Here is a 26,056-nt window from a genome sequence, read left to right as displayed (position 1 = left end):
TCACAAAATCACACACTGCAGTTTGTGGGTACCAGTGGCTCGGTCTCCCCGCCATTTGGTCTTCTTCTTCTTCTTCTGGCTTTTTTCCGGAATCTGTTGCCTTTGGAGACAATGAAGAAAAACCTAGTCAGCAAGGGTTTTGCTCCTCCTGTCCCTCTGACACCATGCTGCGGCTGCATTTATTGAAATCATATGCTACATTATGGGTTACAAAGTGCTGACCTCTGTTTCTGGTTTGCATATTTTAAATACAGTGACAGGTTAACTGTGTACAAAAGCCTTTTACATATTTCCTGTTAATTTTTCCTATGTCTAAAGCCTGCCCTGGGAACCACAGGTCCATAACCAAGACACGACCACTTCCTGGTAGCATATCCCAGTGGAGGCAAAATAGCCACAAGAAAATCATTTCAGGGGTGCAGGATTGCTAGCTAAACATAAGATGACGGCTGCAATAACACAGTCCATGCTGGGAATGATGAAGAGGTGAGACCGTTCGGCGTGTGTGCATGTGTTCCTGGGAGGCTGGGGGTGATGGGTCAGGAAGGACCCCACCAGAGTTGTCATGTGATTTCATACTAAACGACAGCGTGAGAGTTCACCGGCATAAGGCAACATCCTAAATGCATGGTTTTTGAGAACCATCATTTAGGATGTTCTGTGTGTTGAAGATTTTGGAAATGGGACAGCTGGTTGCCAGGGAACTAGCCAGGAGGCTGTTTCAGACATCAAAGCTAGGGGCAATTAAGGTTTGGGCCCTGAGTGTGCAAAGGAATGTACAAGAAACTGTTATTAGGATTTCTCATAAAGTTTAGAGACTGACAGTGTGTGTGGTCTGGGAAGGAGACACAATGAGCACCTCTCAAACTTGAGCCTGGGAGTAGAATGTCAGCTGTTCAGGGGAAGTGTCAAAGCATGCTCTGATATCAGGATAGAGAAAGGACCTGCTTTTCACTGCGCTGACAGCCTCTGTGTTAGAAGGGTAGGATAGGGGGGCCTGAGCAGCAGGGGAGGCCAGAGCTGGCGCCTCAGGCAGGCACTTCACCCAAAGGTGGTGGGAGGGGTCTCAGGCTGGCAGCAGGGAAAGAAATGGCGAAATCCAAAGACAGGCCCAGAGTCGCCCAGTCTTGGCCTTGGAGCGGGGAAATGCGTTCCTCTGGCTGTCCTGGTGTCTGTCACAGGAGATGGCCCTGTGCGCAGGGAGGTGTGCATCACTCACCTAATTACTCTAACCAGGTCGTGAAAGGCTTTGTCGACATTGAGAGGTGGGTCCTTGGCACTGGTTTCTATGTACGGAATCTGCAAGACAAAGTTTAAGTTGCTAAGAGGGGCCCTGAGGTCCGTGAAGCCCTATTCCCTAAGAATGTATGTTCTCTGTAGGTTCTGAGAACCATGTGGCTTGAACACCCCCCACAGAAGGCTGGGATCCAACAACCTCAAGTCTCTTTGGCAGCTTCTCCCTCTCTAAGGTTGGAAAGTTTAACAAACAGCTTTTGCAATTCCTCTTGTTCTCTAGCCACTGAGATATTTAACAGCCCTCTAAAAATAGAATAAAAAGTGATCTTTTTATATACTTAAAGACGAAAGACTATTCCATTTATCAAACTAAACCATCAAATTAAAACATGTTCTGAGTTTGTTCATTTTTCTTTCTGAGGCTTATTTTTCTGCCTTTGGTTGGGGGAGGCTCTGTCCCGCTTTGCATACCCCAGTGGGGACTCTAGGATTGGGGGGAGCAGGGTGGGGGAGGCTGAGGCTAGGCTGAGCCATGGGCAGGGCCCTCTACCCCTGGCCAGTCCATGCCCTCCACTGCTACCAAGCCTGCCCAGCCCAGCATCTAATTCATCTTCTGCAGGCCCAGGACCTCAGCTTGTTTAGGGAAGGCTTGTGTCTGCACTTGTAATGCTGAGGAGTTACCGCCCAGCTAAAAGACCGGGCAGTAGGACGGGGTGTGAGGCCATGTCCACACCAAGCTTCGGGCTAGCAATAGGGAGAACAAAGGCTCCATGACATTGGGACAGCCCTGAGCATAGTCTCCTAAACAGAGACCCCACTAAGGCAGAAAGGGCTAGCCCCTCTCCCTGATGACTAGAGAGTGTGGGGTTCATACCACCCACAATAGAACTCCCTAGATGAGACGGGGTTATAAGCCAATTGTGATTAGACTGAACAACTTCATTTTTCATAGCATGTCACCAATTATTTTGTTTTAATAACTTGGAAAAGCACAGGGCAGAACATTAAAATGATTGACACTTTTAAATGCATAGGGGGATGGGTTATAGGGTACGTTGTTATTTTAGAGGGGCATGTTGCAAACCATTGCCCAGGACACATAATTAAGTCAGTGTCTTCCATCAATTCTCATTGTGAGACATCAGATAATCACACTGTGGCTTCAAGCAGAGATCTTGCCATTGACAACACCACAAAGGGCAAAGCACAAGGGACTGAAACATTTAACAAATATTTGAGCCTCTGATCACAAGAGAGGAAAATGCTATCAAAGGAGGTTGTTCTGTTGTAGGTTGTTCCACTGTGGTGGCTGTGGGCTGTCTGGCCACACAGTGACCCGCAGAGAATCAAGATTTGAACCAGGTTCAAGTTCTACTCCCTGCCAGGCCTCCCACACACAGGTGGGGGTGCTGGGTCAGCTTGGGCACCTCTTCCAGGTGCAGCAGTCACCTCTGACAGTCCCACAGACCCTGTGAGGCTAGGCCAGAGCCCTTCCCTAGGATGTCCAGGAGAAGGTTTACCTCAACCTGCACCTGGCTTCCTGCAGCATTCCCAGCCGAACCCCTTGTTCCCCCATTGTCTACATTGGCTGCGAGAGAGTGTTCAGCCATGAGTCAGGGCAGGTCACTCCTCACTCAAAACCCTGCAACAGTGTCCCCTCTTGTTCTGAGTAAAAGTCCACAAGTGGTTAAACTGCATTAGTGACCCCACCTGTTGCTATTCACCTCTCCTACTTCTGCTCCACCATTACCTCAAATTCTGACCCAGGACCTTCACACTGATTATTCCCTTACTTCCTACAAGTCCTTGCTGACAGGAACCCTTTCCAGAAAGGCTTTCCCTGACCACTCTTTTTGGAAAGGGATCTCCCCTCCCTTCCCGTGAGGTACATTTTTTCATTGCACACGTCACCTTCTGACAGACACACTCTAACTTGCTTTATTTGTTCCCTGTCTCCCGTCACTGGAAGTGAGCAGCACGAGGCAAGGGGTTGTCTCCCAGGACCTAAGACTTTGGGATGAATATGTGAGTGAACATAGAAGGCAGAGAAGTCACTTGAAGTGAGCCCCCTCCTCTACTCACAGAGCTGGGCCCACCCAGTAGGCAGGGTGGATGTCATAATGGACTAGTGAGGTCAGATGCATAGGCCGGGTCAATGTGGGGGAGCAGTGGGAAGAAGCCCATGGAACCCACCCAGCACCATCCAGAGGGTGAAGGGGAACTGAAAACAACATAACTGATATATCACTTTGTGGCCTGGACAAACCTCAGTTTGACCACTTGTAAGACGGGAATAATTAGTGACCTCCGTATGTGGTGAGGAGTAAATGCTTCCAGCACAACGCAGCACAGAGCCGGGCTCTGTGAACAGCAGCAGTCCCAGTGATTCTGAAGACAATGGCTGGCTCAGAGGCAGAGACAAAAGCCACTATGCATGGCCCAGTAATTGGGATAGGGAGCAGGAGATGCCCTGAAGGCCCTGGCTTGCAGACCGCAGTGAAGGAACCGGGTTTCCCCAGCAGAGCCCCCTAGTCTATCATCTTGTTTCATAGGAGATCTCATAAGCTCCACCAGGCCTCTCTGTGAATCTAGCCCACTACCTGGGAGATCCGGGTTCTTCCACTCCATAGACTGAGATTGCAGGGGTGATGGGGCATCAACTATTATATACCCCCTGGTTCCCCAGCCCTTCCCTACAAACACTCCCCCCGTCCCCACACAAACCTACATTGTGTTTGGTTGCCATTTCCTTTCCTTGCTCCCTGGTGATTTTCCTCAAATGCATCAAATCCACCTTGTTAGCCACAAGGATCATCGGGAAAGACTCCCTAGAAATAAAGAAACAGTTCATGAGGTTTCGCTGTCCTCCACACCTGGTTAATGAGGTGCAGCTTTATGTCAGGCATAGCACAGGCCACGGTGCCTCTGCAGTCAGCCTGGCTGACTTAAGAGCCCCTTCTCTCCAGGAAGGGGCCAGCAGTGGGCCAGCTGGCTGTCTGGATGTAAAGCCATAGGCTTGTTGCAGGTGAGCAGGAGTTCTCCTTGGAAGCCCCTTGCCTAGCATTGTCAGTGAGGGCATTGGTGGGCTGCTGGGCCAGGGATTGGGTTCCCAGACCTGCTTCTTCCCATCCCCTGACACCCTAATTACCAACCATGCAGGGCTGCCATGGCCATCAGCATTGATGCCTGAGGAGCAGCAGGGCCAGGGGAGGGCACACAGCTGGCACTCAATAAATGGTAGCTGTCAATCAGAATGGCCCACAGGAGAGGAAGGTGGGATCAAGAGGCATGTCTGCCTTCAAGAGCCCACCCACATGTGTGCATATTGGCGTTCAAAAGTGAACAAAATGTCAGTCCTGAAGCATGATAGCAGAATTGAGTATTTTCATTAAGCGTATAATTTGACAGCTGTATTTAGTTGATTAGCAAGAAGGTTGGATATTTTCCCACATCTAAGCCATTTTTCTTTTGAGATTGCTAGAGTCAGTGGCTTGACCCACATTTATCTCTTCAGCTTTGTGTGTGTGTGTGTGTGTGTGAGTTGTGCATCCCTTTATCTGGTAATGTTATTAACACTGCCTTTAGAATAAGTGTTAACTGATTTCTCTGATTTACTGAGATTTCTTCAAAGCATGCTGTTTTCCTATTAGGTTATCCTTTTACTTTCTTAACATTGCCTCTTTAAGATCCAATTAACTGAAAAGACCAGTTAGGCTTAAAACAGACTCCAAATGATCTAACCACTTATATAATGTGAAAAATAAAAAATAAAAAAATGAACCTTTAATTAGGGGCTTATGAATCTCAATGTCAACACTGAATTAACTAATTGTAAAGTATACTAGAGAGAAAAATTCACTTTTCCTTTAAATGTAATAAAATTTGGTTAACTTGGAGCTGAATAGCAGAGATGTTACTTATGATTCCCTGATTTGTCAATGGGGACACTTTATGAGCATGGGTGCGGAGGGAGAGTGGACCCCTGGAGGTCCTGTAAGCAATTTGGCCAGTAGAAATTACTAGGGCAGATGTTGGAGGAGCCACAGTCTAACTTCAGTTTGTCTGTGCCTTAGTTTTCACCTGAAAACCTGAGGGAGAGAGAGAGAGAGACTGAGACTCAGCCTGCTCTGAACCAGGAGGTGCCCCCAGCTGTCCTCACCTGTCCTTGACGCGCAGGATGAGTTGATGGAAGCGGTCCACATGCTCGAAGCTGGCCTTGTCCGTAACCGAGTAGACAATGAGGAAGCCGTCCCCCGTGCGCATGTACTGTTCCCGCATGGCGCTGAACTCCTCCTGCCCAGCAGTATCTAGAACTGGGATGGGATGAGGCCACCAGGGGCTGTCACCATCTACCTTGGAGCCCCTGTGACCTGCAGACCCCATGCTGCAGCTACTATCGCCCCCAAGGCTGCACTAGCTCCCAGGGCTGGGCGCCACGGTTTCAGTGGGGCCTCGGACACCTCAAAGTGGGAGGCTCTAACTGATTCATTTGGGAACACATGGATTCCAACCTATGACACACCTGGGTCTTAATTCTCAGTCCACAAAAAAGCCTCGTAGCCAGTGATTCATTTGCAATATAATTCCCCCTGGGGGAGTCCCCAGACTGAGCTTGGATCCTGCTGCAGCCCTTGCAATGAATTTTTGGGGAGGTAATTGACGCTGAGTTCCCATCTCCGTCTCTGTAAAACAGAAACAATCCTCTCCCTGGCGGCCCTAGGGAGGAAAATCCCAGGTCCTGTATGGGAAGCCCTGAGAAGGCCATCCCCGTCAGGAGGGTCCTTAGCCCCTGTGTGGACAGACACCACAGAAATCATGGGGAAGGAGTGGTCCTCAAGAGCCAGGGTCACTTTCCTCCAGGAGAGAGCTATTACAGGGATGGTGGAAGGGGAAGCAAGGGAGACTAGGAGAAGATGGTACGGCAAAGTTCTTCCCCTAACCCAACCACTGACTCTCACTACCCCCACGCCACAGTCCCCTGAAACCTACTCATTTGGCTTCCTTCCTGCTGAGACAAAATGCTCACCCCTGTTTTAGAGGATACAGTCACAGCTTGGTGGGGGGGGGTGGTCTCCATTTAGGTAAAGCCCGACGCCTTGGGGCCCCTGTAGAAGTCCTACAAGGGAAATGAAGCCTGAACTGGTCAGTGGCTAGCAAGCCCCTTCTCACTGCCTGGCCTCTCCCCACTTTCCCGGCCCACTCTGCTCTCCCACCAGACCCACCTTTCCCTCTCCCTGGAGGTGGTAGGGCAGATTTGGGAGTCAGACCACTGGGCTGAGTTTGGCTCATCATTCCCAGAATGTCACCCTAGGTAAGCTCACTTTTCTAAGCTGCCATAAATGGGGAAGAGGTTGTTTCAAGGTTGTTTTAAGTCAGTATGCTAAAGTCCTCAGAGCTGTGCCGGCCCAGGAGCATCTGCTGTGAACTTGGGGCATTGTCTCTGACCTGGGCAAGGAACTCCTTCCCCCCAACCACCCCTTCTCCCTGCCACCCCTGCTTGGAGAGCTGACCCACCCACAGTGTTTTGCTGGCGGAGGCCCCAGGGTTCTGCCACCCCCACAAAATCTTTAGCACACCCTTTTTGCTGCCCCTTTAGTTGGGCCCCAGCTGGACTGTCAGCCCCAGAAGTGGGGACCTTGTCTGAATGAATCATCTATGTGCTTGGGGCCTGGTATAAACAGTCTTTGAAGAGTAGTTGAATGAATAAATGAATGTGAAGTCTCTCCAATTTTGTTTATTCATTCATTTAAGAAATATTTGAGGGCTGGCTGGTGAGGCAGTGTTCTAGGCTTATGGATATGTGGTAAAAGAGCCAACATCCTTGCTTTCCTGTGACTTATGACCTAAGATACAGACAGGTAAACAAATATATGGATAATATGATAATATGAGTATGTGCTATGAAGAATAATATAGCCAGTTCATGGTGAGAAGCATCATTTTGGATAGGGAAGGAAGTTATATCTCAGGAGATATTTAAGCAGTGACTAAGTGATGAGGGAGACTGCCATGTGGCAGAGGGGAAGAACATGCCAGGCAGAGGGAACATAGTGATGGTGTGGCGGGCTGGCCTCAGGCCCTGGGGGAGCAGACTGACATGGGAGTGGAAGATGGGGAGGAGGCAGGGATAGGTCACAGGGGGTGGGGAGGGTTCTGCACTGGGTAAGACAAGGGTGGGTCACTGGGGAGTTTGGCCAAGAGTGACATGATCTGGAGGACATTTGAAAATTTTACTCTGGTTGCTGGGAAGACCAAGAGTGGAAGCAAAGCAGCTAAGTTAGGAGTTAAGTGCAATAACCCAGGCAAGACAAGGCAGAAGGTTGGATCAAAGGTGGGTGCTGGGGGAGGGGTGTGCTGTGAGAAGTGACCAGATTCAGGCTACTTGCTAAAACAGCACTGGAGGGAAATACGGGCCAGTGAGAGATGAGAGAGAATGGTGCGGAGGACAATGGCTATTTGGGGCTAAGTCAAATGAATGGTATAGAGAGATAGACAAATCTGGCTGAAAGCCAAGGTTTTGGGGGCTCAGGTTTTTTTTTTTTTTTAAAGATTTTATTTATTTATTTATTTATTTATTTATACAAGCACTGGGTACAGTCAGAAGCGCGGGAGGGTGAGAGAATTCACCAGAGTCAGAAGGGAGAGCAGAGAGGGCAAAATGATGAAGTACACTGCTGAGAGGAGCAGCGGGCGGCAGGAGAGGTCTGCGCGCCATGTGGGACCCTCGCCTGGTGGCCGGGGATCCAACCAGTGCTGCAGAGGCTGTGGGGAGCTTTGCAACCCAGACACAGGCTTCAGAATGTCTCAGATGCCTATGTTGGAAAGAACTTCAAGAAGGCATTCAGAGACTTAAGCAAGGAATTGAGGAGGGGGTGGGAGGTACAGACGTGAGAGCTGTTCAGTGTGGGGGGTGGCAAGGAAAGCCGTAGCATGCGCGTCCGCGCTGGCCTTACTTTTCCTGGGCAGGTACCTTAGACAGTGCCTGAGAGAGTGATCTTGTCCATATGGCTTGTCATCCCTGCACATCCCCCCAAGCTACTCAGCATGTCAAGGGGCAAGGCATGGCAAACACAGGAGCAGCTGCTGGCTATTCCCCAGGGCCTCAGTCTCCTCCTGTGTGAAATGAGAGGCACGGCTCTAGAACCTTCAGGTCTTTCTCGTTCTGACATCCTAGAATTATTGTATCTGGACATAAAATGAAAGGGCTAAGAAAACTTAATCTCCAGCTGAGGACCATGAGGGACAAAAGCAACTTCCTCATTATTTCCCAGGGAGGGAGGGGCAGGAAGATTGTAGCTTCACCTGAGGGGGGTAAAGCCTTTTTTTTTCCCCCTAAATAAATCCTAATCAAAACTGCAATCAACAAAATGGATAAAATGGCATGGATTTGGCTGGGGATGGGAAGGCCTTAATGGAACAGCAAACATTAAGGTAATATTGTAAATAATATAGTCACAGATTTTGAGTGTGTCTATTACCCAAAACAAAAACTAGATATCTAAGATATTTCAAATTATAAGCATTCAGAATAATTTTTAAAAGCACAATAGGGAGGGGCCTCCCTGGTGGCGCAGCGGTTGAGCGCTGGGTTGCGAAGCTGCCCGAGGCCTCTGCGGCACCGATTCGATCCCCGGCACCGATTCGATCCCCGGCCACTGGAGGAGGGTCCCACATGGCGCGCAGACCTCTCCTGCCGCCCGCTGCTCCCCTCAGCAGTGTACTTCGGTCCTTCTGCCTGCTCTGCTCCCCACTCTGGCTCTGGTGAATTCTCTCACCCTCCCGCGCTTCTGACTGTACCCAGTGCATGTAAAAACAAAACAAACAAATAAAATAAATAAATAAAACATGCCTCTATTAAAAAAAAAAAAAAAGCACAATAGGGAGTTGAAAATCAAAACAGGCCCTCTGGAAAGGACAAACAGCCATTTCAGACATTCAGGGTCTTAGAAATTTTATTACCTATGCATTCTTAGAAAATTCCTTGAAAATATAGCAAAGTAAAAATATAGGTCCATAAAAGAGAAAGGTAAATGGTATGAAAACCAAATAGCAAAAATAAGAGTTACAGTTAAATAAACATTGTTACACAATTTAAAGAGAATGAATGATAACTTATGATAACCCATAGAGATTTATTCAATGATAAATCCATGATGATCACATGTGAAGGTAGAGGCTGGGGAAAAGTAACTATTACAATTCTTGCCTCATTTGGGAAGAGGTTAAAAATGTTGATTACATACAAATTCCTGATAGAAAAATAAAATTATATATACTTATGTATATAGAATAATCACTGAAATAGAAATAAATCCCAAAGCTTTTTAATCAATAGGACCAATCCAATGAAAGACAAACACAAAATAAATAACAAGAAAGTTTTAAAAATGGACATGAAATAAGATGGTAGAAATAAATCTATTGACAATAGAAATAAAATAAATGCACCTATTTATAGCAGACACTCAAATTCTGCTACTACAAAAGACATACATAAAACAAAATGACACAGAAAGGATGGAAAATGGAAGAATAAAATGAATACACCAGCAACGTGCATCCACAAAACAGAATTCAAGGTGAATACATCAAACAGGACAAAACAGGGTATTTACAATGGGAAAAAGTATAAGCACCATGCAGTGAAGAATCATAAGCATCTGAGAATGCTGCCAAAAAAAAATATGTATAAAAAATCTGATTTTTAAAAACAGTAGGAATTAACAAATTCCATAATCACTCTGGGAGAATTAAGCAAGCACCTGTAATGACCATCATTAAAAAATACAATTTAAAATTTTAATCTGAGAGGGAGAACAGACTTTACACTAAGAAAATAAGTATTTTCAAAGACATATAAAACAGTCACCAAAAATGGCTATACATCAAACCATAAATAAAAATTTCAGCAAATTACAGAAAATAGAAAGCAGATGAACCCTCTTTTGCCTATAATGCAATAAGATCACAAAATTAACAGAAACATGAGTATAAAAGAAACTACCCACTTGAAAATTTAGAAAGCTATACTGTTCTATAACTCCCTAGTTAAAAAGAAAAGCAAAGCAGAAATTACAATTTAGGACTGACTGACAATGAACAGTAATAAAACCTTTGGTTTGAGGCCAAAGTAGTACTTAGAGGAAAATTATAGCTTTAAATACACTTCAATAAACAAGAAAGACTGAAAATTAACCAGTCATTTAAATCAAGATGCTAGGAAAAATAAAATAAGACCAAAGAAAGATTACCAATAAACATAGAAACTAAGAAAACAGAAGGATAAAGTAGCTGGTATCTAAAAATCAAGAGCTGATTCTTTTTTTTTTTTTTAAAGATTTATTTATTTATTTATACATACAAACACTGGGTACAGTCAGAAGCACGGGAGGGTGAGAGAATTCACCAGAGCCAGAGCGGGGAGCAGAGCAGGCAGAAGGACCGAAGGACACTGCTGAGGGGAGCAGCGGGCGGCAGGAGAGGTCTGCGCGCCATGTGGGACCCTCCTCCAGTGGCCGGGGAGCAGCAGGGGATCGAACTGGCACTGCAGAGGCTGTGGGCAGCTTCGCAACCCAGCACTCAACCGCTGTGCCACCGGGGAGGCCCCAAGAGCTGATTCTTTGAGAGAACCAATTTAAAAAAAAAATAAACAACACCCTTACGCAATTCTTATGGGAGAAAAAAAAAAACAACAAGCATTTGGAATGAGAAAAGGCCTATGAATATGGATATAGAAACATGTTTAATTACAAGAAAAACTATGGTTTTATAGCAATAAATTTTCAATTCTCAATGAAATGGATGATTTAAGCAACTATAAATGAACAAACAAATTGGCTCAAGAAAATCTATGAAACCTGAATAGGCCAATAATTTGCAGACGAAATTGCAGACAAAAAAAACCTACCCACAAAAAAGCTATTCCTGTAACCCACAAATTGTTCCAGAGCATGGAAAACATAGGAACTTTCCAGCTTATTTTCAGATGCCTAATAAACTGGACAGGGGTGGGGCAGGCGTGTGTGGTGATGCCAGGTCTAGCACCTCTGGGGGACAGATGCAGCCTGCATGTGGGGAAATAGGAGATGCTGTCATTCAGCCATTTGCCAGTTATCTTCTGAGTACCTACCCTGTCCCACCCACTCCCCTTGGTACTTTGGAGGTGATTAAAGAACAGCGAAATAAGCCAGAAAGAAAAAGAAAAATACCGGATGGTGTCACTCATAGCAGGAATCTAGAAAACCTAAATAAGGGACCAGGAAAAGAATAACTATAAGAAAGAAAATATCAAAATCAACAAACAACCATGAACCAGAGACACTCTATGGGGCGGGGGGCGGGGAAAGGGGGTTGCAATTGTATGGGGAATATAAAAATAAAATTAAAAAAAGAATAGAAGAACTATGAGTTCAAAAAAAGTTAAAGAATAGGACACTTCTTGCTAGCAAGGAACTTAGAGGCTAGTTGGGCTGACATTTATAGACAAATAACAATGTGGGACAGAAAGTGATACAAACTATTGGCGATAGAGAGAAGTGGGGGTCTCTTCAGACTGGAGGGCTAATGGCAGGGTTCAAAGAATAATACTTGCCCTGCCTTGAAGGAAGAATAGAATTTTATATAAAAAGAGAGGACCCCGGGAAAGGCCTTCCAGGCAGAGGAACAGCATGCGCAGGGGCCAGGAGACTGGAAAGAAGAGAACAGTGAGGTGGTAGTCTACCAGGGTGAAAGGCCAGTAATGGGAAACAGGCCAGAGAAATTGAGACAGGGACACCAGGAACTGGGGACCATGGATCCCGAACTAAAACATCTAAATTCTATGGGCACTGGGGAGCTAGTGAAAGCTCAGAGTGGGGAGAGAGGCCGGTGTTCAGCAGCCAACGAGGGAGGGGATTAGAGGCAGGGAAGCCTGTGAAGTGAGGAAGAGGGTCTGGGCAGAGGAAACCAGGGCATCAGCAAAGGCAGGTGGTTAAGATGGAGCAAGAGAATGACTGGAGACACAGAACACAGAGAATGGTCATGGAGAGGGCCAGGAGAAAATAGAGTAGAGGGCACCTGAGAAATTCCAAATCCTGGCCCCTGGGAAGGCAGGTGCAACTAAGGATAAGAACGTGCAGGCTGAGCCTAGCTCAGTCTAGTTAGGGGGTCCAGCCCTCTGGCCACAAACATACACCTGAAAATGCCCAGGCACAGGCACCTTGTCAGCAGCTCTGCCTCCAAGACTTCCTGGGAGAAGCTGGAGATAACAGGCAGCTATGCTTTTCCACACCTGAAAGGCAGGAAAAGTAAGAGACCTCCTGAGTCAAAGACAGCCAGCAGTGGAGGAGACACCAGCCTGAGTCCCCACTAAGCTTTTCTCCTCCTCATCTCCTCCTCTAGGGCTTCCAGAGGGAGGAAAACCCTGGCATAGAGACTGGGGGCTCTGACATTGGCCCACAGCCCAGGGTATAGTCTAAGCTCTTCGGCCAAGGTAGACCCACCCACTGTGTTCCACAGCAGCACGTACTGAGCCAGAGGCTGTATGTGCACACACCCACCCACACACACATCCCTAGGGAAGCCTTGCGGAGGAGATATTACCCCCCTGTAAGCACACATGAAGAGCCTGAGGTCACCAGAGTTAGAGGGATCAGATGGGCTCAAGTTCTTAAGCTGGGAAAGAGGGTACTTTGACCCACCCCACCAAAGCCAACTGCCCCAATCTGCCCAGTCTTTTCTCTAGTTCTGGCCACCCTGAACTAGCTAGCTAGGCCATGTCTCTATTCTGAGCCTTTGTTCAAGCCACAGCCTCCAACTAGAATGCCTTCTCCCCATCGCCCCCAGCATGGCTGCAATTCACCCCCTCTCCCAGGGACCCAGTCTCTACCCTCCATCCTGAGCCTTCTGACATCAGTTTCTCCAAGCGTGAGCCTCTTGGCCTGGCTTAGCTACCTTCAGGGATGGAGTCTTGGGGTGAGAGCCTGGCTTTCATTTTGCACGGGTGCCCTCTAGCATCAGAACTCAATGAGGGTTCAAAAAATATTTGCAAGCGACTTGACAAATCATGTACATGTGGTAGGAAATGCAGTTATTGTGTTTAAACAGTCCATGCCAGCATTAGGGGAAATCACAGAAAATGGAATTTTTTAACTTTTAGAAAGCATCCTTCAGGGTGAAGTAAGGGTTCCGAACTATGAAACAATAGAAGTGCTAATTCCTAGAGATACTATGCCTCCGAGGATTGTGCTGTCTGCACCTCTCACTCCAGACACTGCCTCGGAGGTGCAGGTGGCCATGCACAATTGGGGAGGCAGCCAGGGGATCTGTACCCTTCCTTGGAGAAGACTTAGCTAAAATCATGCCACCTGGCTGAGTACCACTCAAGATAAGGGTTCCTTCTGTTTTACCTTGTGCTTCCCTTTCTGGGTAAGGGTGTGTGTGCAGTGGCTGGGTGCCAGGCAGAAGGACTGGGTGCATCGACCATGCACTGTTCCCAGAAAAGGGGCTGCTTTCTTCTCGGAAGTGCTGGCAGGGCATGGAAAGTCAGGCCACTAGAGACTCTCTAGGTGGGAGGAAGCTAAAATCCCTTGGCAGGTGCCAGTCGGCTCCTGGCAATGGGAGATTATTCTGGCAGCGGCTCCAACCTCACAGCAAGCTGACTTCAGGACAAGGGGGGAGCAGTGCTGGCCACCAGCCCCAGGGGATGTTTTTCTGGAGGCCACAGTGCTGCCACTGGGGGAAGGGTGAGGAGGGCCTGGGACATGTTTTCATGAGGCCCATGAGTTCCCTGAGTTGGTGGACAAATTGCAGATCTGTAGGTACATGTCTTTAGGGAACTGGCCCTCGGTGTTTTTTTTTTTTTTTTAATAGAGGCATGTTTTTATTTATTTATTTGTTTGTTTGTTTTGTTTTGTTTTGTTTATACAAGCACTGGGTACAGTCAGAAGCGCAGGAGGGTGAGAGAATTCACCAGAGCCAGAGCGGGGAGCAGAGCAGGCAGAAGGACCGAAGGACACTGCTGAGGGGAGCAGCGGGCGGCAGGAGAGGTCTGCGCGCCATGTGGGACCCTCCTCCAGTGGCCGGGGAGCAGCCGGGGATCGAATCGGTGCCGCAGAGGCCTCGGGCAGCTTCGCAACCCAGTGCTCAACCGCTGAGCCACCAGGGAGGCCCTGGCCCTTGGTTTTGTGGGATTCTTAGGAGCAACCCCCCCACCCCCATGTTGCTCTGAGGAAAGAAAGAGGGAAAGAGCAGGAGGGGTCTCAGCTGTGCAACCAGGGGCCCAGGACCAGGCAGGGAGAGACGAGAAAATAGAGAGGAACAGAAAGGCAAAACATTGGTTGACAACCCCATTTCCACCTCACAACCACTCTGGAGGCCAACATTTCACAAGTGGAAACTGAGGCAGGGCAAGGAACTGATGTTATGAGGTCCACAGTGCTAACACACAGTAGAGGTACAGTTTCAACTGAGGCCTGTCTGCTCAGAGCCTGACTCTGCTGCTGACACCTGTCTTTGAGTGGGGAGCCAGCAGCACTGTCCCCCAAAGCTGGTGAAGACAAGTAGGTCTAAAAGGAAAGGTAGGGACAGAGGCCTGACCCCGATGTTTGCAGAGATGGATGATAAAGTCCTGTTGGCTATGCTGCCTACACCCAGCCCCACCTTGTTATCGCACACCTTCTGCTTCCACACACACCGGGGTAGCCTCATGTGTTGGGGAGTATAGGGTAAGTGAATTAAAAGGGCTTTTTTTGCACCACTAGCCTCTGTGGCTATTACCTGTGGCCTTGATCGTGCTAATGCAGGAGGCGCTTGGGAGTGTGAGCACAGGGCACACGTACCTGAGTATGGACACCAGGAGCATGAACAAGTACAAGTTTGCATGAGCCTAGGGGTCAGGGCTTTAAGGGCAGCATCATTCAGAGACAGAGGACTGCTACGGAAGGACAGCTACAAGAGGATGCGTGACTACAGAAGAAGCGGGACCATGAGAGAATGCCAGAGAGAGCCCAGAGAAAAAGTAAAGATTCATTGGGGGCTGGGAGGCTCATTTGCCTCAGGAGCCTCCCAGCCCCTCTGTCTTGCCTGCCTGCAGGCTTGCCACTACAGGGAGTAAACTCACAGCAGTGCTGCCTGGGTTCCATTTAAAGTTCCAAGCACCAACTTTGAGGGTCTCTGGAGTACCCAGCGATTCAAAACCTATCCTCCATCCCCGTGGAGTCACTCCCATCCCCCACGGTATTGCTTAAGCAGGAGCTAAACTCCACAAGCTTCCACCCAAATACCCCCACCTGGGAGACCATGGCAGCACTGCTGGTGAGAAGGGAAAACAGTGTAGCCACCTTGGAAAACAGTTTGAAAGTTACTCAAAACCGAGTTAAACCGAGTTACCATGTGACCCAGTAATTCCACTCCTAGTTGTGTGTGTGTTTGTGTACATAGATACATGCACATCCTCAAGGGAAGTGAAAACATCTGTCCCCACAGAAACAAATGTTTATAGCAGCATGATTCATAGTAGCCCCCAAGTGGAAATGACCCAAAGGTCCATTGGCATGAAAGGACAAAGCATGGTATAGCCATCAGGATCCCCCCCGTTAGCATCTATGATCGACACCTGTGGTCTTATACGTGTGCCTGATGGCAGAGGTGGGCACACCTGAGCTGAGAGTCTGAGCATGTAAGTGCAGTGGCGGACCATGTGGTGGAGAGCAGTGGACAATGGCTACCAGAGGAAAGAGCGTACAGGGATTTGCAGGGGGGTGCAAGTTGCTGTCTCCCTGCTGGCTTGTTTCCCCTCACCTGCGGGGATGATGCCAGGGGCTCCAAGGTTCTCTTTCAACCTGCCTGAACTGAAGACCAACCTACCCAGCCTGGGATGGTCGCAAAACACATACTCTAGAATATTATTCACACATAAAAGGGAATGAGGGCCTCCCTGGTGGTGCAAGGTGTTAAGCACAGCACAGAACTGTGAAGCTATCCGCAGCCTCTGTAGCATGAGTTCAATCCCCAGTTGGCCTAGGAGCTGACCCACTTGGCACAGCAGACCTCTCCTGACTTGCCCGCTGCTCCCCTCAGCAGTGTATTTCAGCCAATCTGCCTATTTTGTTCCCCTCTCTGTCTCTGTTAAATCCTCTCACCCCCCACACCTCTGGCCTGTACCCCAGTTCTTATTAACATAAATAAATAAATATTTAAAAAAAAAAGGGAATGAAATTTGGACACAAGCTGTAACACGTGAAACACTATTAAGTGAAAAAGCCAGTCTTAAAGGCCATATCCTAGATGATTCCATTTATATGAAATGCTTAGAATAGGCAAATCAGTACAGATGGAAAGTAGATTCGTGGTTTCCAGCACTGGGGCTCAGGGAGGATGAGGAGTAAGTGCTAATGGGTATGAGATTTTTAGGGGGGAGGTGATGAGAATGTTGAGGATTTACATAGTGGTGACTGCAGTGATTGCTGGTTTTTTAATCAATCAATTTGTGACTGCACTACTCTGGGTGTGTGCTGTACATCACTGCACTACATACTTTAGAGGAGGTGATTTCCACTTGCAAATATATCTCAATAAAAACACTATATCAAACACATGTGCCACCACCCTCTCCAAAGAAGGAAGGCCTGATCCTGCTTCTACCCAAGACCATCTCTTCAGCTGAGCACTGGAACCTGTCCCCTGTCACCCATGCAAGGGCACCACCGCTATGGTTGTCCCCTTGCTCTCCTGCATCATCCTTTTCTCTGGATGATTCATTTCCATCAGTATGTAAACATGATAATTTCTCTCAACTTAAAAAAAACAATAAAACCAAGAAACAAATGTTAGAAACCAACCTGTTGAGTCCACATTTCCTTCCAGCTATCGCCCATTTCTCCATTCCTCTTTACTGCCACACTCCTTGGCTGTCTATTCTCACTGCCTGCTCTTCCGCTCCTGCACCCTCTCTGGAACGCACCCTAATCAGACCTTCATTCCTGGCCCTTCTGCCACAACTGATCTTGTCAACTTACCAATGACATTAAATCCAGAGTGGCTGACAGTCGCACTCCAGTGGATCACTTGATGCAACTGATGGCTCCCTTCTTTCTGAAAAGCATTCTTCAGTGGCCTTAGGACGTCACCCTCTCAGTCTCCTCTTAACACAGTGTCTGGTCCTACTCTGTCCCCTCATCTCCTCATTCTCTAATCCTTACTGAGTTCCCAAGCTTAGCCCTGAGACATCTGCTTCCTTGATGATCTCCCACTTCATGCCTTCACGTCGACTGCCACATTTCCATCTCCAGCTCACACATCTCCCTCAACTCCAGACTCAGACATCCTGCTGCCAGTTTGACTTCTATTTGAAAGTGTGAGAGGCATCTCAGATTTAACATGTTCAAAATTAGACTCCTGATTTCCTCCCCAAATCTACTTTTTACCAGTCTTCCTAGTCTTGATAAACTCTATTCTACTAATGCCACCCATACACTCACTTCAGCAACAAATCCTGTTTTTTCCTCCTTCAAAATAAAATACATCCAGAATTGAGGTCCTCCCCAGTGGTACAGCAGTTGAGCGCTGGGCTGCAAAGCTGCCTGCAGCCTCTGCAGTGCCGGTTCGATCCCCGGCCACCGGTGAGGGTCCCACATGGAGCGCAGACCTCTCCTGCTGCACCTGCTGCTCCCCTCAGCAGTGTACTTCGTCAGTCTACCTGTTCTGCTCCCCGCTCTGGCTCTGGTGAATTCTCACACCCTCCCGTGCTTCTGACTGTACCCAGTGCTTGTATAAAAAATAAATAAATAAATAAAAATAAAACTTGCAAATAATGAAACAGAAATAATAGAAATATTCAAAATACATCCAGAATTGAACTCACCTCCTGCTTCTGCAGTGATCTTGTCTACCACCAGGAACCTCTTAACTAGCTTCCCTGGCTCCCCTTTGGTCTGTTCTCCACACCATAGCCACAGTGAGTCTCCTAAAACATCAATCAGACCATGTTCTTCCTCTGTTCAAAACTCTCTAATGGCTTCACAGTTCCTTGGGCCTGTGAGACCAGTGCTTGCAGCTATCTCTCTGCTATTATGCTTCCACTCACTCGCTCTGCACCCAGCCTCCCAGCTCTGCCCCAAGAGGCCTCAGGACCTTTTCTTTGAACTTTTTCTGAGGTGTCTGCCCTCAAGTATATAGGCCCAGCTTTCTCCTCAGGTTTCTACTCCAACATCACTTTGTCAGGAAGGTCTTCCCTGACCAGCCTATGTAAGAGAACAACTCTTTTCTCACTTCTATTTCCTTTACCTTGCCTTATTCTCCTTCAGAGCACTTATAACATATAGCACATTAATAATACATGTTTATTCACACTCTGTCTCCCCCATTCTAATGTAGCACCATGAGAGCAGGGGCTTGTCTCTCCCAGCTATTAAATCCTCAGGACTTGAAAAAGAGCCAGCACCTAGCAGGTACCCCGAAGTGTTTGCTGAGTAAATTAGTGAACATACCCAAATACACAGGATTCGTGGGGCCAGTCCGCATCATCACTGGAGAGGAGGTAACTCCAAGTCAGAAGTTCAAGCCTCACTCATAGAAGTCCCCAGACACTGGCAGATGGTTGGTGGCCTCTCATTTGCACATGTGATGGGGTTTACTCATGAAAGCACTGAGTCACCCTCATAAATAGTAATCAGAATCATATTACAACAATCACAGCAACTATTGCATTGACCAAGGCTTACTGTGTGCCAACCCTCACAGGTACTGTATTTCTTCACTTACCCAACAAGCAAGATTTAGCACCTAATAGTGTGTGCTGAGTAAAATCGTGGCCAGCTGACCAGTGATCCAATGATGGACAAAGACGCGATCTTTTTCCTCAAGTGGTTTACAATCTGTATTGTTTCATTTATTCTTTGCAATGACTGTGAGGGTATATTCTACTGGCAATGCAGACCCCATAGATGAGATACAAGGTCGGGTCCAGAGGCTGTGTATACCCAAGGAAAAGAGAAGCTCCCAGGCACTCAGACTTGGGTATAGCAACAAGCAGGGGCTCACTGGAGCCCAGAGCTGGCAGCATCACACGTCACCAAACACCAGGGCAGACACGTGAGTGCCCAACTCACATTGGCCAGATGGATGCACTCAGCCCAAACCAAGCACATGATTTCTGAAATTCCAATCAATGTGACCTTCTGAAATCAGGGCAAACCCAAAATCAAATCCAGGAGTACAGGACCTGACTGTCAGCCATGTAAGAGGCAAACCACCTGGAGTTTGAGTGTTGATGAGCTTGGAAGGACCCCAGGCTGTGCTGGGACTTTGAAGGGTGAGGGTGCACATTGCAAGCACACCTTCATCACTCTGCCTTGCTGAGCTGACTCTAGGCCACTAGGACTCTAGGCAGAGTCCCTCAGTTCCCAAGCTGGCTTGTGAGCACAGAGCAAAATTAAGAGCTCTGACTTTGGGGTCAGACACAATAGGGCTCTGATCAACTGAGTGACCTCGGACACAGTACATCTCCTCTCTGAGACTTCAGGACTGACCTGTCCAAGGACTGCTGGACAGGTATTGTAGCAGGGCTCAGTGGGGAAAGGCCTTCAGGAACATTGGGCAGCAGTTTTATCTAAAATGATACCATTTTATCAACTAGTAGGGTAGTGCTGGTACATACCAGCTAAAGATGAAGAGCAGCTGTGCTCACCTGTAAATGAAGACACTAATCTCAGCTTAGCAGAAATGTTAGAAGGATGAAATAAAACAAAATCCCTATAAGACCCTTAGCATGGAGTCTAGCCTTCAAGCAAGGTCTGGTGAACAGAAACTGCTAACATTGTTATGAGGGCAGAAGGAGCAACAGCAAAAGAGGGCTTGGGAGGCAGATCTGGCCTTAGTGTAATGAAGGGCTTTCTAGCGGCAAGCACAGGACCAGGTGCCTTGGTGTTCAGGGAGCTCTGTGTTACTGGAAGCATTCAAGCAGGGATGGCTGATGGAACCAGGAGAAAGGGTCAGGCAGAGGCCTGCAGGGCTGGATTTCATCATCTCAGACTAGTGGTCATTTTTTTTTTTTTTTAATAAAGGAAAAGAGGGAACTTCCTCCCACATTACTTCCAGCATAAAAAAGGGGAGATGCATACAAGGATCAGCCAGTTCTGTCTGTAACCCACTCTTAGTTGGGGGCCACAGGGAAGTGACTGCTCTGAAGTTAGCCTAAGGGCTGCTGAGCATAGATGTCTATCAAGTAAAGCCCCTAGCTTAGAAAAAAAGGCTCTCAATAAATGTTCCTTTCCTTCTTGCTGCCCTTCCAATGTCCTCATCTCCTCCCCCTCCCTAGAAAGAATGTGGATTCAAGTGTTCAGGGGGAAGTCAGGTCCAGGCCCCTCTGAGAATACAACAGCACTTGTGTCTGAGGTTTGGGCAGAAGCCAGGGTGGAAATGTCCCAGCTTCTGAGGGTGCAGAGAAGAGCCAGGGCTTTTCGTTCTTTGCAAATACTAAGCTCTTGCTGGGGAAAGATGGGGATGGAGTGGCTGCAAAGCCAGGCCCAAGAGCCCCTAAGTGGGAAGGAGTATCCAGAGACTGTTCTTTATTGATGGAAGAAAGTAGCAAGATTCCACAGGTTGGTTGGGCAGAGGGTGTGGCTGGCAGCCATATAATGGGAAGACCCAGAAATACCTGCCCCTACTTGTCAGTGGGCAGAAGATTTGCTCAACATCCTTCCCTGTATGCCCAAGGCCTGTGTCAGAGTAGGAGGCAGCATGATAGAATGGGTGATGTGCCTGGCACAGTCAAGAAACCCTTGGCCTGGTTCTGCCTCTAGTTAGGTCTGTTGCTACGTAAGTTATTTCTCCATCTGTACAGCCATTTCCTCTGATGTAAAGTTAGGAGTTCAGAAGCCTTCAGCCTCAACCTCACAGAAAAAATAGGCACAGAACTCTAATATAAAACAACAGAAAGCAGGGACCAGCACAGATGTGTGGATACCTGTGCACAGCCGCATTGTACACAATAGTGAGGTGGAAATAACCCAAACGTCCATCACTGAATGAACAGGTAAGCAAATGTGTGTGTGTGTATACATTATATATAATATATATAATATAATATATATATTAGAACATTATTCAGTCTTAAAAAGGAAGGAAATTCTGACATATGTTACCACATGCATGAACTTTGATGACATGGTGCTAAGTTAGATAAACCAGTCAAAAAAGGCCAGATATTGCATGACCCCACTTACATGAGATACACAGAGTAGTCAATTCATAGAATTGGAAAAAAGAATAGTGGTAGCAGAGGCTGCATGAGAGGGGAAAAGGAGAGTTAGTGTTTAATAGTGTAGAATTTCAATTGGAGAAGGAGAATAAGTTATGGAAATGGGTGGTGTTGGGGGTTGCCAAACAAGGACAATGGACTTAATACCCCAAGGCTGTACACTTAAAATGTTAAGATGATAAAATTTATGTTATATATATTTTACCACAATAAAAAACAAACCAAAACAAATACAAAGCTCCAGGACTCTGCATAAGGCTTGGGTCTTCCTGATTTATGCAGCATGAGAACTGGGATGAGTAAGTCACAAGGCTGAAAGGTGGGGATCCAAAGCCAGAGACCATAAGAAGGTCCTGAGAGTCAGAGATGGAGGAACTGATGGAAACCCACAACGGAGTGGTGGGGACCAGATGGTGAAGAGATGTTACCAGAGGTGGGCCTTAACAACGGAAGGTGAGATGAAGGTCCCCAACCTTTGAGGGGAAGAAGGCAGAGCAGTTTGCAGATAATGCAGTCTGGTCACTGGCCCCTGTCAGGTCAGCTGTCTCCTCCTAGCTCTTAGGTTCTTAGAGAACAAGGGCAATGAGGCCCCTTGAAAGAAAATAAGAAACAGGTGTGTATGTAAGTGGGACGCCTATGAGATCCCCAGTGTGGAAAACAGAAGGCTTCTGAGGAAGCTAACGAATCTCTGATCTGAAATTCAGATCAGAACAAGCACCCAACTCTCTGAAGGACTTCGGGTGGGGAGTTGGAGGGGCAGATGAGTGCCTGTAGATCCCGATCATCCGGGCAAGTCCCACTCCCTTATTCCTGGATTCCAATTCCCATTTCCAGAGGCACAGGGATCAGCTGTGGGAGCTGGAAGGGGATTTTTCCAGGCAATCAGAGAGAACATAGTAGACAAAGCGAAGTTAAGACCATTGCTAGCTATAGGAATCTCTCTGTGCTATTTTCTCCACCCACAAAATGGAAAGAACAACAGTCATCACCACAATAGAAGGCCTAGACAACACTATCCACCAACTCAATTTAATTGGCATTCATTGAACTCTCCACCCCACAACAGCAGAATACATGTTCTTTATTTGTGTGCATGGAACATCTACCAAGACAGAATATATCCTGGGCCACAAAACAAGCCTTGATAAGTTTTAAAGAACTCACATAATATACTGTATGTTCTCTGACAAAATGAAATGAAAATAGAAAGCAAGATCTCTGGAAAATTCCTAAATATTTGGAAACTAAATCATATACTTCTAAATAACCAAGGGGTCAAAGAAGAAATCAAAAGGGAAATCAAAAAGTATTTTAAACCAAATGAAAATGAAAACATGACATTTAATATTTGCAGACTGCAGCTAAATGAACATCTTAGAAAAGAAATGTTCAAATCAATGACATCAGCTTGTATGCAAGAAACTAGAAAAAGAAGAGCAAGATAAATCCAAAGTAGGCTGACAAGAGAAAATAACAAAAAGTGGAAATCGATGGAGCCAAATGAAAAAAAAAAAAATCAATGGGTTCAAAATCTGGTTCTTTGAGAAAATCAATGATATTGAAAAATCTCAAGTTAACCTGATAAGGCAAAGAGAAGAAACAAATGACCAATATCAGGAGTGAGAATGGTAACATCACTACAGACTCTACAGATGTTAAATTATACTTCTAAAAGAAGTAAAACTAACAACTTCATGCCAATAAATTTGATAACTTAGACAAACTGAACATTTTTGAAAGACATAAACAAGCAAAGTTCACTGAAAAAGAAGTGGATAACCTAAATAGTCCTATATCTATTAAAGTTAAAAACATTCCCACAAGGAATACTCCAGGCTGAGATGTCCCAGTAGGTGAATTTCACTAAACTTAAGTGGAAAAAAAAAATAAACTTTTTTTTAAAGATTGATTTTATTTTTATACAAGAACCGGGATACAGGCCTGATGTGCGGGAGGGTGAGAGTATTCACCAGAGACAGAGCAGGGAATAGGACAGGCAGACTGACTGAAATATACTGCTGAGGGGAGTAGCGGGCAAGACAGGAGAGGTCTGCTGTGCATGTGAGTATCTCTGTGGCGGCCGGGATTGAACCCATACTACAGAGGCTGCTGACAGCTTCACAGCATTGCACTCAAACGCCTGTGCCACCAGCGAGGCCCAAAGTAAACATTTAAGAAAGAAATAATACCAATTTTGTTTAAATTCTTCCAGAAATTGAAGAAAATGGCATACTTCTCAATTCAATCTGTAAGGCCAGCATTACAAGCAAAGGCAGACATTACAAGCAAACCACAGCAAGATCTCTTAAGAACATAGCCACAAAAATTCTATACAAAATTTTAGCAAGTCAATGCCAACAAAATATAAAAGAAGAATACATGTCACCAAGTGGAGTTTACTCCAGGGCTACAATATTGGTTTAACATTAGAAAGAGTAATCAATAGAATTTATCATATTAACAAACTAAAAAAGAAAAACCATGATTCTGTTAGTAGACACAGAAAAAGCACTTAACAAGGCCTAAAAACCATTCCTGAAAAAATGGAATTCCAACCAAACTAGGAATAAAATGAACTTCCTCAACCTAAAGTGAATTTATAAAAAAACCAATGGCTAACACCATACTTAATGTTGAAAGACTGAATGCTTTCTCCTTAAGATCAAGAACAAGACAGGTTATCTATATATTTATTCAGTGAAATAAAGCAAGAAAAAGAAATAAAAGTCATCCAGGTTGAAAAGGGAAAAAGCAAAAGGATTTACTTACAGACATTATCATCTGTGTAGAAAATCCTACGGAATCTACAAAAAAGTCACTAGAACTCACAGTGAGTTTAGCAAGATTGCAGGTTATAAGATTAATATAGAAAATTCTATTGTATCTTTATATACTTGAAACAAATAATTAAAACTGAAGTAAAAATATCATTTATAATACAGACATAGGTACAGTATGACAATAGATGTAAAGGCCCTATGCACTCAAAAAATACAAAATAATTCACAAGAGAATTAAAGAAAAATAAATGTAGAGACATATGTGTTCATGGGTTGGAAGGCTCAACATTATTAAGATGTTGATGTCAATTCTCATCAAATAAATCTATAGGTTCAATACAATCCAAATCAAAATTTAGAATTTAACAATTTAGCTGATTCTAAAATGTATACAGAAATGCAAAGGACCTAGACTAGCCAAAACAACTTTGAAAAGAACAAAGTTGGAGTTTTAATAGTATCTGACTTCAAGGCAGTGTAGTGGTAATGTAAAGATAAAAATATAGATCAAAGAAATACAATATTTACACAGCTAATTTTCATCAAAAGTATAAATGTAATTCAGTGGGAAAAGGTCGAGTTTTTCAACAAACAGTCCTGGGATAAATGCATATACATATACAAAAAGATTGAACCTTGTCCATACCTCATATTATATACAAAAATTAACTCTGCATAGATCATAAACCTAAATATAAAACCCCAAACCATTAAACTTCTAGAAGGAAACAGGAGAAAACCTTTGAAACATTGTGTTAGGCAAAGATTGCTTTACTAGACCACCAAAGGCACAATCCATAAAACAACAAACTGATAAACTGGATTTCATCAAAATTAAAAACCCTGAGGTTGGAAAGATACTGTTTATAGAGAATGAAAAACCAGCCACAGACTAGAAGAAAATATTTGCAAATCACATATCAGATAGAGGATTGATTTTTACAGTTCCCTCCTAAAATGACATTCTATGATTAATAGCTGTTTGAAAGACTGAGATAGTATAAAGTAATAATCGGTATGAATCTAACTAGAGCATCAGCTCTCTAACTTCAGCATCACCTGAAGGGTTTGTTAAAACACAGATCGCTGGGCTCCACCCTCAGCACTTCTGACTCGGAAGCATCTGAGAGCTTGCAGTTCTCACAGGTTCTGGGTGATGCTGTGGGGCTGGCCTAGCTACCACATTTTGAAAACTGTTAATCTAGAACAACTTAGATTAAACCAGAAACAATGTCAGAGGAAAGATTCACACACCACCCTCAACAATTACCATGAAGATTATGTTTATTAAAAAATAATATATCCCCCTGCTTTTAAAAATTCATTAGAGACATCTGTAAATGCTCATCAGAGCTTCTGCTCAGGAGGAAATAAGCATGACATTACTGAGTTGGCATGAGCCTGGCCTTGGCTTTTTTTGTTGAATACACATTTTGGTTTCCCTAAAGCTGTTCAAAATTCTCCCGGGAAGCCATACACAGGCTTATGCCAACTGTCCCATAATAGTATGTGGAAGAAAGCACCATATACCCCTCCCCCAAGCCTGACCATGTCCCCCTAACCCTTCCACTCTAACACCCACCCTGTGGAGGGCCACCATGCACATCTCACCATCCAGGATGGCCCATTGATTGTCAATCTCTGTATGTTTCAGGTAGGAATCTTCAATGGTGGGGTCGTAGTCAGGCACAAAAATCTTCTGGAAGAACTGGATGGTAAGGGCACTCTTGCCCACGCCTCCATCACCCACCACTACAAGTTTGTATGTAGGGAGGTTGTCACTGGGGACGGCACTGGTGGCCAT

The 26,056-nt window shown here is 45.8% G+C and overlaps 1 protein-coding gene across 1 annotated transcript; it reads right to left on the bottom strand.

Moving 5' to 3' along the window:
• Positions 1-26,056, bottom strand: MRAS (muscle RAS oncogene homolog; the record flags this gene model as incomplete). Its single annotated transcript, XM_084231470.1, has 5 exons — positions 1-100; positions 1,220-1,299; positions 3,965-4,064; positions 5,396-5,549; positions 25,864-26,056. The coding sequence occupies 5 exons, from the start codon at positions 26,054-26,056 to the stop codon at positions 1-3; spliced, it is 627 nt and encodes a 208-aa protein (XP_084087596.1).

The sequence above is a fragment of the Talpa europaea genome, assembly GCF_964194135.1.
Source record: "Talpa europaea genome assembly, chromosome: 4".
Classification (NCBI taxonomy): Eukaryota; Metazoa; Chordata; class Mammalia; order Eulipotyphla; family Talpidae; genus Talpa; species Talpa europaea.
The sequence above is the reverse complement of the archived record's forward strand: the minus strand, read 5'-3'. Positions and strand labels throughout refer to the sequence as shown.